The sequence below is a fragment of the Balaenoptera acutorostrata genome, chromosome 12 (genome assembly GCF_949987535.1).
Source record: "Balaenoptera acutorostrata chromosome 12, mBalAcu1.1, whole genome shotgun sequence".
NCBI lineage: Eukaryota > Metazoa > Chordata > Mammalia > Artiodactyla > Balaenopteridae > Balaenoptera > Balaenoptera acutorostrata.
The window spans coordinates 87,459,364-87,472,135 of NC_080075.1; the positions used below are offsets into that span (position 1 = coordinate 87,459,364).

Here is a 12,772-nt window from a genome sequence, read left to right on the forward strand (position 1 = left end):
CTCGGTTCAAATGTCACCTCCTCAGAGGGTCCTCCGTCAATTACTTTTTACAAAATGGCCCACTTCATCACTTACCCTTTACTTTTTCTTCATTGCACTTCATTACCCCAAATATTATTTATTTGTATACTATTTGTCCCTGCCCAATTAGAATAGATGATCTTTAAAGGCCTTGTTCAGTCTTGTACCTCCAGGGTCTAGCATGTGCCTGGAACATATAGAAGTTGCTCAGTAAGGGTTTATTGCATGAATAAATGAACTATGAATCAGAATGCCTCATTTTCCAATATCCTCACCAGGTATTATAAACCTTTATAATCTTTGCCAATCTAACATGTGGGAAATAATATCTCCATAATTTGTATTTAATATGAGTGAGGTTGAGTATCCTATCATGTTTTTTAGCTTGGCCTTTGTTTTTTGTTTTTTGTTTTTTTCAGAAAGCTATCTTTTCATATCTCTTGTTCGGCTTATATTTTTCCTATTGCTTTGCAAGTGGCATTGGTACATTAAAGGAATTATTCCTTTGTCCATCATATACTACAAATATATTTTTCCAGTTTGTCATTTGCCTTTGACTTTGTAGTCACATTATCAATCTTTTCCTTTTGGTTTCTGGTTTTGAGACATCTTAGAAAGTCCTTCCCCAATCCAAGATCATCATAGCATTCACACTTGTTTTCTTCTAATACTTTATATATGTATATATAAAAGATTATAATGTTTAGATCTTTGATCCATCTGGGATTTATTCTGGGATATAAAGAGTTAAGGAAGTGATCTAGTTTAAAAAGAAAATTTAGCTTTAAAATACAATGAATACAAATTCCTGGATACCATTTATACAACATTGTTATTTTAACAATGAGAACGTTCATAATTTTAAAAATAAATTCAAACAAATTTCACCTGTTTTCTAATATACATTTTTATAAGCGGTTTGATACATATATTTGTATGTATGTACATGCTTGCAACAAAATTCTATTTTTCACCATTCTCTGTAATGTTATATTACAATTTGACATTACTGTCACTATTAAAATATTTTCCCCAGAAAGTTTCCATTTCATTTTTCTCAACATTTTCTTACTTTCCTGGATCTTGAAGATTTCTTTTTTGTTGTACTGTATTTTGCTTTAAAAAGTCTCTTTTCTATTAAGCTCACTTCTTCATGGAGAAGGGAGGTCTTTATTCTTAGCAAGAAGGAGAAGAGATTTAGTATAAACTGATAACTCAGAGAAAAATTTGATTCTTCGTAGGTTGTCACATGCTTACAATAGCTAGAAGGGGAAGAAAAAGGAAGACACTACATTTAAAGGTCTTTTAGAAACGTATGCATCCATCCCTTGAACATCCCCCAAGTAACTTAAAAAATATATATGGTTAGGCTTAAAATAGTACTCTGAGCTGGAAGAAAACAGAACAATTTGGAAGGAATCCTAAATTTCATAAAGGAAAAAGATTTCAGCACTGTTCCTGGCCACCATGCAATGGGACACAGGTGGTACAGAGCCAGGTCTCATGACTTCTTCCACTCCAGGTGGGCCCCCCTCTTCTTACCATGGTCAAGGCAAACAAAAGCAGACAGGGAGAGATTCTGGACATATTTTAAAACAAACAAAAGAAAAAAAATAATCCCCACCTTCCATCCAAAATAAGACACCAGGCTTAATAATGTATGTTGCAATTCTGTATGTATTATAGAAAGAAGAGTTTACAAAGCAATTTTGCTTATTTTAAAGTAGTAGAACCTGAATCTGATCAAATCTCTCACTACCATCAAATCTCTAAAACTTCTAATTTCTAACTCTAATTTCTTCTTTTCTAATTTTTCTCTATATTAAGAGAGATTCTTTCAGACAAAATATTACCAACAAAAAGGGTAAAAATATTGTTCTCTTGCCTAGGGACCATAAGGAAAACTCTATTTTTACAACAGAAAGCTAAGAAAAGGTATACTAAGTATCTGCTACAGTAAGACTTTTTATTTCTAAGTTGAATCAATAACAATACCTTTTAAGGATTGCATTCCTTATCATAAACTCAGAAAGTTTAAATTTTCCTAAAGTTTTAAGTGATAAAACCAAATATACTATATAATCATTTAAATTCATCAAGATTGTTGGCTCCGCCTCAGAGAAGAAGGATAAACACCTTCGAGTATCTGAAGTGCTCTTGCGGCCTCTCTCTGCTTAGTTCTCAAGGCCTGAGTGTTCTCAAAATTATTTTATAGTACAATGTTTGTCTCTTCTGAACCCGCAAAAATGAGTCCTTCTGTGTAACAAAATTCTCCATGTAGCTGAAGATCTGCCCTCTTAAGCATCAAAACATTTCATTTTGACCATTTTGGATGGAAATCTTTTAAAACTGAGTTATACATTACTTGGTTATTATTAAGCAGAGCATATTCAGCATATTTTTTAAAGCCTTTACAATTATATTGTGACAACCTGTCCACTTTTATTGTGGAAATATTAGAAAATACAGGTAAGAAAAACAAATCTAGAGAGGATGCACACAATTTGGGGACACGCTCTGTGTTAAAGCTGAGACATGGTCAGGTTTATTTAGTTCTGTGGAGCTACTGTGTGTCACGAATGAACTTCAGACCACTGTAATTTGAGTTCTTTTGTCTGCTTCTGCTTCTGATGCTGGTTCCTCTATTGTTTGTCAAATGAGTATCATTTACATTTGCTGTCAAGACGCTTATCAGCAGACACCTCTCAGTCTCCTGCCTACTCTGTTTCTTTTGATGATGAGGAAAGTGGAAGTCAGACAACTCAGCCTGACGGAAACACACCTTCAGGCAGAGTAAGCAAGCTCCGAGTGAGCTTTCTGAGAAAAGTGTATGAGCTTTAGTCATGGACTTAGTGACCTTTTCATAGGTTAGCTGAACGCTTTTTTGCTTACTCTGTGGTTCTAGGCTATGGTCTAAATAGGCAAGGTGATTCGACGGATGATTTTGGTGCATAAAATCATGGGATCATAAAATTATTCGTCTACATGGTTTGGTGTTTAGCCTTGTAATTCCTACAGAGAAAAATATCTTGGTTGTTTCATCTCCGACTATACCAAGGTCTATTTGTAACTAACTACCTTTTATTACAGTATTAAAGCCATGAGGAACATCCAAAAGTCCACTGATCGTGCCATGTGAAAAGTGTAGGGTACAGGCTCCCCTCTAACTTCCCCAGGCTGACGCTGCAGACAGAACAGCACCAGCACGCCACGTCCTAACTTCCCGGTCCTGTGTGTGGGCCCCTAGCGGGACAGAGCTACAGCCTTTTCTCCTCCTCTCGACGAAACCTTAAATCTTAAAAAGCCATTGCACTGACCGCTCAAAGGCCTGTATCACCGCAGATGCGGAGCTGACCGGGGGTTGGGATTCTGGCCTTTCGCGGTTGCTGTTAAGACAGTTATACTCTAACCATTCTAGACTTGGCTAAAGTTTTTTTGAGCAGTAAATTTCAATACAGATAACTTCCTTTTATTATCTTCTACTGTATTTTCTACATTTTATATATCCTTGATTGATACTCAACTCAGGAAGTTAAACTCTTCAACAGAAAATTAGTTTCGTTTAAAAACATGATCATAGTTATCATTTATTGAGTATTTACTATGTGACAGACACCATACATCTCATTTAATTCTCATGAAAACCCTATGAGGCAGCTTCTATTTTCCATTCATTCATTCAACAAATACTTGGTGAGCACCTACTATGTGCTACGCACTGTTCTAGGCTCTGAGATTTTTCACTAAATAAGGCATAGTCCCCGCACTCAAGGACCTGGCATTCTAGTGTACGTATAATAATATAAATAAATATATAAAAATATGTAATAAATATATAATGATACGTTATATATATCATAATATAATACATTCAATAGTGACAAAAGCTATAAGAAAAAAAGATAGGCAGGGGGGTTAGAGAGAGATGAGGTGTGTGTGGGTGTGAGGGCGGAGCTGTGATATTTTAGCCAGGATGGCTAAGAAAGGCCTCTCCGAGGAAGTGAAATCTGAACAAAAACCTGAAAGAAGTGAGCCCCTGTAGACACAGGGCGGAAGAGCATTCCAGGCTGAAGGTACAACACGTGCCAAGGCCTGTGCGGGGCGTGTGGCTGCCAAGCTCCGGGAACGGCCAGGAGGCCAGTGCGAACCTGGGCGGCGAGCACGGCAGGCGGAGGAGCGGGAGGTCAGAGAAGAGCGGGGGCTGGTAGGCCCCACAGGGGCTTTTGACTTTATTCTGAATGAGACGGGAGCTGTTAGAGGCTTTGAGAAGGGGAGGAAGGTCAGTACTGCAGCCTGCTTTTACAATCAGGGCAACAGAGCTGCAGAGATGGTAAATAACCTGCGCACACGAGCGAGCGGCAGGGCTGGGATATGAACAGCTGGATTCACGAGCACGTCCTCTCAACTGTGGGAATGTGCCTTACAGACAATTCCGACGTCAATATGGGAATGAGATTAGTATAAAAATATAAGGTTACCATCAGAAAAGTCTTTATAATCTAAAACTTCCTCCAGCTTTATTGAGGTATTACTGACATACAACGTATGTGAGTTTAAGGAGTCCGACATGCTGGTCTGACACATGTGTATATTGTGAAGTGATTATCACCGTAAGGTTAGTCAACACCCCCATCCCTTAAACAACACTCACTGTGTAATTCTGAGTGTCTTGACTCTAAGTTCACCACCTTCTAATTCCAACAAATAACCTATCTGGCTCTTACTACAACCAACTCCTTTAAATTATACATGGCCTTTTTTTATTTAGAAAAGACTACTACTTCAGGCCAAACTAGAAGTTTCATCATGTTTTTTATCCTGTCATTTCTAAGAGCATCACATACCTTTTACAGAATTTCTGAGTACTCAGCCAATAGAGGGAATTCTTGGTCATCAGTGACTGGCCTTTCTGCTTCAGGACTCCCTGGAGGCTATGCCCATGGAAACAAGTTCTATCACTGCCCTCTTCGGTCCAGCTGAACTGAAAACTTGAAGGGCTTTTTTTTTCAACAGTTGGTGTTGAATCAACCAGTGTGCTAAATTGTTTTTGTAGACTCACGACCATTTCTGGAAATGAAGGAAAAAAGAAAAGGAATAAAATAAAAACTAATGTTAAGTCACAAATAAAGTCTGTAGTTTACTTGATAGTAATGTACCAATGTTAGTTTTTAGTTTTGACAAATGCACCATGGCGATATAAGAGCATAACACTAGGCGAAACTGACAGTGGATGAGGGATGTCAAGGAACTACTTAAAAAGGCTTTAAAAAGGTGAACTTTATGTTACGTATATTTTACCACAATTAAAAAAAAAAGAATGAACAAAACAACCTAAAGGCAGTTCTCCAGATAAAGAGTTCTGAAAGTCATAGATATATGGCATTTTAGATTTTGGTGGAAACGTAAGTTCTGTTTTGAATAATGCAATGTTCCTGAAATAAATAGGTAAGATTCCTACGGACATTTCTTGCAGAGGATGATGTCTCTTTGGATGTGTATTGGAACACTTCCTAAAGAAGTGAAGAAAGTACACATGCATTTACTTTGCAAGTTAAGATACTTAGCTTTTCTACAACCATGTTGTTACTTGGCGTTAGCAAGAGGAAATGCAACTCACCCCTTCTTTTATAGACCACTGATCTGTCAATGGCTGAGTGGTAGAGTGGCTTTTCACTTTTCCATAGATACCTGTACAAGGTAGAAAAACATTTGGAGCAGGATGGAGAATAAATGGACCTCAACATATTTCAGAGAAGTTTCTCTAAAGCAGTGTCTGAAATTCGTGATAACCCCGTGTAATAGTTCTGACTTAGAATGACCTACTGACAAGCGTCTGTATAGAGCTTATGACCTAGGAGTAGGCAAGTAGCACTGAAGGAGGCAGCAAGGCCACAGAATGATATGCTCCTCCCCAAAGTCTCCCAGATGCCATAAGATCCCAAAGAAATGGTTAATTACATCAAACTGTAGAAACAGCTTCCCTTACCATAAAATTCCCTTGCTGTCTGTTCTCATAAAGTGGAGCCACCTGAGAAATAACTGTTCCTCCCTGTCTTTGGCCAAATGCCCTTCTGCTGAGGATGAAGTTAGTGGTACTTCTGATTCTGATAACTTGTACAAAGTTAACCATAAGTGCCCACCTTCTGATGTAGAGGTGTAATCATGGTTAATAGGTGATGGTCTTCCTGAAAATTATGGGTGAACTAAATTTTAATGAACCATACCACATTTAAAATATTCAGAGAGCTTGTCATTTGTGATTCTTTCAAGTATCTTTTTGTTATTTATTTTATCAAATAATAAGTGACAACATACTCAAGGTAAAAAAAATCTCTTAATAATAAAGAAGTTCCCTAAACAGTCTAATCCCACTCCCTAAATAAACCCACTGTTAAAAATTCCTTGTGAATACCTAATCTAGATAGATTTTCTTATGTATTTATAATAAACGCCCATACAGGTGGCAATTATGCTATAGTCAAGGAGGCACTCCTACTTCCTTGGGGTCATATGCCCAGAAGATGGGAAAGGTGGGCGATCTAAAATGATAATACTGTTTAGATAGTCCTTCTTTAAAAATTTACTTTACTTTGTTTACCTCTTCCCAAAACTACAAAAGCTACGAAAAAACAGAGGCCCACTACAAAGTCCTAACATTTTCTCCAGGATGCCACAAAGCCCCGTATGCTTTGTTTGTCCAGTCTCCCCACGTGATTTGTTTCCCCACTGTTAGAAATTAAGGTATAATTTACATGTAGTAAAACTGACCCTGTTCAGTGTACAGTTCCACTAGTTTTGATAAACACATACAGTTGTGTAACCACCACGATTAATCTACAGAACAGTTCCACACCCCAAAAATCTCTCATGCCTCTTGACAATCAACCCCCTCCATACCCACAGCTGAACTTGATCACAGACAACCACTGATCTGTTTTTCTATCCCTATAGTTTAGCCTTTTCCAGAATGTCATATAAATGAAATTAGACCATATGTAACCTTTTGAGTCTTTCATTAGCATACCGTATTTATGATTCATTCACATTTCTGGATGTATCAGAAGTTTGTTCCTTTTTATTGCTGAATAGTATTCCATTTTACAGATATGCTACTGTTTGTTTATCCGTTTACCAGCTGAAGAGCATCTGGGTTGTTGCCAGTTTTTGGCCACTGTGAATGAAGTATATATATCTACATATATTCATATATAGATTTTTGTGTGAACTTAATATTTTGCCCATTTAAAAACCTGAATTGTCTGTCTTCTTACTATATGAGAATTCTTCATATATTCTAGATGCAAATCTTTTATCAGATATGTGATTTGCACATATTTTCTCCCAGCCTGTAGCTTCTCTTAACAGGGTCTTTTGAAGAACAGAAATTCTTTCTTCTGATGAAGTCTAATTTATCTTTTTTTTTCTTTTATGAATCATGCTTTTGGTATCATATCTAAGAAAATTTTTGCCTAACCTAAAAGGCTGCAAAGATTTTCAGCAAGTGCTTTGAAATTTTCCTCCATGTTCTTCTCAACATCTCCATGGAAACTGGAAGTCATCAAAGCAGTCTCTAAAGGGGTTTTTAGGCTTTCAACTACTGTTTATTAGTGTTTTTCATAATCGCATGCATAGGGACCCATGCTTAGCTATAGAAAATACTTTAATAACTTTTATCTGACAATAGGGAAGATGATGTCCAGAAGAATAGAGAGGAAAATTAGAAATTACATCAGCAATAGAGGTGGGGGAGGGTAAAACAGGTAATCAGCACGCACTGGGGCTCTGTGCCCACACATCAGTCAGTAGTGACTTACGTAAGTTACCTCACTCAGCCCAAAGCACATACTCTATGAAGGATCTTGGTAATGGATGCCCTGGACAAGCTCCTCCCTGGGGCCTGGTGTCTGTCTGGAAAATGCCACTTTGAAACTAGACGTACTTTCTTTGGTCACTAAATTCTCCCTTAAAGTAGCTAAAAAGTCAGGAAGTCTTAGATGTGCAATTGATTGTAGCACTGCAACATGAGTTTGAGCTCTAATAGCTATGTCTGAAGTGTAAGCTGTTGCCCAGTTTGAGTTCATGAATGCCTATTCACTACTGAGACGCCCAAGTGGCATGGCCCCTGAATACCTAGCCTTGCAGTATCGGTCAGGACAACCCTAGCTGGCCCCAAAAAATGAAGGTCCAATGGCTGATTCTCCAAGACAACCTAAAAACACAGGATAACCTTCTGTTCTTGCTGCTACTCTTATACCTGCTGAGATCCAATGACTTCTCCAACAAGGAAGAGGAAGGGCCCGCCCAGTTCCCCGGGTGCCCGCGGCTTTCAGAAGTTCACCTCCCACCTCTTCTCCCTCATCATTATCCAACCCGAACAGGAAGAAACTGCTCATCTTCTCCCCTTTTCGGCAAGGATCCTCTCTCCCACAGCACTTTATTCATCTCTGTAAGTCTGTTTCTCTGTTTAAAAGCTCTCTTAAATTTAGAGGAAAAATAATCTAATTCTACCCGCAAAAACTGAAATTTAGTTCTTAGTTAAGAGTATAAAGCAGGCATTACTAGCCCTATTTTATTGATGAGGAAACTGGAGCTGAATGAATTATCATTTTAACTAATTTGAGGAACCCTGACTTTTCTCAAGGGATATAAAAATTACTTGATCAAATGAGTACTACTGTAAATTTACATAAACTAGAGAGATGTTAACTTTTTCTTCAAAGTCTCACAGAGACTCCAAATTCTAAGAATAGATATAAAACCGTTCAAATCAGAGATCTATAGCAATGTACCCTATATTACATAAGATAGTGTCTCTGAAAATTTATGAGCTAACTATGTTTTAGTGCACTGAGGCTAAGAACTTAAGTCATTTGCCCACAGTCAAACAGCTGGCTGTAATACAATCAGGATTCAAGCCCTGCACTGTCTGTCTCTAACGCTACGCTCTTTCCACTCTACCACGATGGACCTACGTCAGAATGAGAGCTCAAAGTCAAACAGTGAGACTGACTGTATGGTACCCTGGATTGGATCCTGGATCAGAAGGAGGACATTAATAAAAAAGGACATTATTAGTTTAGTTAATAGTAATAGAAAGAAGAAAAAAGTTAATTTGGATAGATGGGTTAATAGTTCTCGAAAAAATGTCACAATGCTGGTGAGTCTAAACTGATGAAACTTCAGCTTTCAAATGTAAAGTAACAGACTTGAAAATAAAGTAGGTAAATCTAAAACTAGAAGAGATAACATACTTTGCCCTGGCTTCCTCCCATTTTTGTTTTTTTTCATCAATAGCTTTCTTCATAACTTGGTACCATTTTCTGAAATCAAACCATGGCTTATCTGAAAGAAATGAAATCCATGATTATTAACCAAATACATCACATTATTATAACACACACTGTTCCTCTGAGTCTTCACTCACTGATGTGACTCAGCATTTATATACCAGCCCTTGGAGATTACGGAGGGAGGTGCTGCTGTCTCCATGCTCTAACACAACTGCTGAGCAATCTGCCGTCACTCCCTTCTCTGAGTTCCTACCTGTACTGTGGCCCTAACTAAATTATACCGAAACCAAAAACGTCTGTTTCTCCTAGGTTTGACGATTACCCCCCTGGGAATAGAAGACATATTTTGTTTGCGTAGAAGACTACACGATCAGGCCTCTTCCTCCTGACCCAGATCCCAGCACAGTGCCTGGCACAGGGCGGTGCTCCAGTATGTCTAGGAGTACGTGAATTAAGGAACAAACGATGGCTATATGTGTGCAATGGCACCAGACTTGTAGCTTCATCAGCTCCTATTTCTGTTCTTCCTAGTCCTAATCCAAAGCCAAAGACTCTAGAGATAAGTAAGAAAGTAGACTGCATTGGACAGGTGGAGTGAGTGTGTGTTCAAGATGTCAAGGTGAGATAGACAACAGAATTGAATATACAGTCAAGCATAAAACTACACTCCTCACTCTTTTATTCAATCCATGTGGGGAGATGGGAAGAGTAGGGAGGAAAAAAATGAAATTAAAGGTAAAGCAGGAAAGAGGCTTAGAGAGTGAGGAAGTTTGAAGAAAGGAAGGCTGACAGGAGGAAGATGGCTGAGCGAAAGGCTGAATTTTTTATATATTCTCTAATGAAGATAGTCTCCCTTCAATGTCTAGTTAAAGATCTTTCAACTGGCCAATATAATCAATACTTATGGCCTTGTAGGCCACAGAGCCACAGAGGACAGGCAACTACCAAAAGAGCTATAAGGAAGAAGGAAAACTATAACAATTAATAGAACACAAGGTTCTTTGACCTTAAGTGAGTCATAACTTCTTAAACTCCTCATCAGTAATGTGGGAAGGCAGGGGACAGTGGACAGCTAGAGAGCAGAGAGAATGGGGACCACAATCCCTGCCCTGCTGACATTGTAGGTTTATTTTGAGGGTCACGGGAAGATAATATGTCAAAGCACCCTTTACTCTAAATGTCTACACAGTCTATGAAGGCCCTTTAACGTCAGAAAACATCTTGTCCAACCTTTTACTCTATGTAGGAGCCAACATGAAGCAATGTGCAGAAAGAAGCACGCTGCACATATTCTGGAAAGAACACACAAACTAATTGCCACCATTAAATCTAAGTTCCTAAAACCAATGAACATATATGTGGAATCTTTAAAAAAAAGTCAAACTCATAGAAATAGAGAGTAAAAAAGTGGCTGCCAGGGGCTGAGGGGTGCGGGAAAGAGGGCGAGATTGGTACAAGGAGACAAACTTTCAGCTATAAGATGAATAAGCTCTAATGTAAAACATGGTGACTATAGTTGGTAATACTGTATTGTATACCTGAAATGTGCTAAGAGAGAACATAAATATTCTCACACATACAAAAAGGTAAATATGCGAGGTGATGGACGTCTTAATTGACTTCATGGGAATCCTTTCACAATGCAAACACATCAAATTGCTACAATGTACACTCTAAATATCTTACAATTTTATATGTCAATTATACCTCAAAAAAGCTGAAATTAAAAACAAAACAATGAACATAAATCCTAGTGAGAACATTAAGAAACTGGAATTGAATGTAAGAATTCATGTATTTACCACACTTTATTAAGTGGATATTAGGCCAGTCACTCTGCTAGACACTAAAGATACATTAAAAAAAAAAAAAGTAAAAAAGATATGGCCCCTCCCTCTAGAAGCTTGCAATCTACCTACTTGTCTGCCTGTCTGTCTGTCATTTACACAGCAGTCACTATGTGGCAGATACTCCAGGCCTTTACAAATACTGGCAGCCTAACAGGGATAGACATGCTTAGTCCGCTAGTTACAATTCAGTGTGTTAAACAACTAAGAGAAGTCTGGGCAGGAGTGGCTGTGGCAGGGTCATCGGTTCTGGTTTGGGAAGAGGTGAGCTGGGGAGTGGGTGTGGAGAGGCCAAAGAGGGCATTTATGTTGCGCCTTGAAGCATGAAGATGGACTTGCCAGGGATAGAAGGAGTTAGGGGGTGAGAAGGAAGGAACACTTCAGGTAGAAGGACCAATGTGAGCAAAGGCTGAAGGCATTAGAATAGACGGTACAGTCACAAAGCTGCCAGTAAGTTCATGGTCTAGTATGGCTAGTGAGTAGCAGCTGGGAACAAAAAAGCAGGCTGGCCTTTACACACAGTAGGAAGTCACTGAGGTTTTTTAGTAGCCTTGAGATATAATTAACTAATTATACATATAAAACATTCTGGTACAAGGTACAATTTGTATATATGTATACGTATATGTGTATCTGTATATTTCTCAAAGTTTCTTCCCTATATTTATTGTATCTTTTAATCCACCATTTACAATCACTTTGAATTTGATTGATAAAAAAAGTAAGTACCTTCTTCATTCTTTTCATTATATTTCTCAGCAATATTAGACAAAGACCTGGAGATACAAATAAACAAATCAATTTATTTAGAAATCATTTATTGGAAGCCAGTTAAATTTTGAATTCTTCTGAAGGAAACGTATAGAACAGTACTTGAAACTGATGCCAACTTTTAATGGAGAAGCAATCACTGAAACAGGGAAGAAGACACTATAAATACTGCCACTCTTTGTTGGCATTTTAAGATTCTTTTACTTTCCAAAATAATCTTTGAAGACACAGTGCCAGAAGCCTAAAGGTATACAGATGAAGTGCTAAATGACTCTTTAGGATTTGTGTATGATGATTTAAAATTCCAAAATCAGTAGAGCAATGAGAAACACGTGTATCTACCTAAAAATAGGAAGAAAACATGATCCAAACAACCTACTAAGGGAAAATGAAATCTCTCACAACTAGCTGAGTCAAAATATTATATAAGAAGTAACTGTTGCTACTAGTCAATGTTCTATTAACACCTGAGAGTCTCTATTTTCTACTGAGATATAGCATATGGATTCCTTTACTCTGAATAATTAGGTAAAAACAATACAATTTTTTCCTCATAAAACTGACATACACTTACCATTCTAAATTGTCATCCAATAAAAAGAGCAGTTTCAATACCACTACAATGACAGCTACAGCTTGTACATCATATTTAACAGTTTTTGCCTTTTTAGCTATAGGATCAAATGTTAGAAAATCCACTTCTCCTATTCCAGTCACTTTCACCACGTGGCAGGTTAAATCATGCATTTCATCTGTTGAAGAATGAAACAGTAAAATGTGAATTAAATTCTTTGGCTAACTAGACTATACTAATGTGTATATCTATGAGATAAGTTTATCTTA

General features: G+C 37.7%; 1 protein-coding gene across 2 annotated transcripts in view; it reads right to left on the reverse strand.

The window, feature by feature from the left end:
* Positions 1 to 910: 910 nt before the first annotated feature.
* TAF1B (TATA-box binding protein associated factor, RNA polymerase I subunit B) overlaps positions 911 to 12,772 on the reverse strand; it is a 57,552-nt gene continuing 45,690 nt past the window's right edge. Inside the window, exons 10-15 of one of the 2 annotated variants that reach the window (XM_057557916.1) lie at positions 12,504 to 12,681; positions 11,888 to 11,934; positions 9,273 to 9,363; positions 5,639 to 5,709; positions 4,866 to 5,088; positions 911 to 1,283 (exon numbers count right to left, since the gene is read on the reverse strand). In XM_057557916.1, coding sequence (XP_057413899.1) covers positions 1,079 to 1,283; positions 4,866 to 5,088; positions 5,639 to 5,709; positions 9,273 to 9,363; positions 11,888 to 11,934; positions 12,504 to 12,681 — 815 coding nt within the window. In that variant the 3' untranslated portion in view covers positions 911 to 1,078. The remainder of the gene's footprint in view (positions 1,284 to 4,865; positions 5,089 to 5,638; positions 5,710 to 9,272; positions 9,364 to 11,887; positions 11,935 to 12,503; positions 12,682 to 12,772) is intronic. The other variant, XM_057557917.1, reaches the window with a different exon arrangement.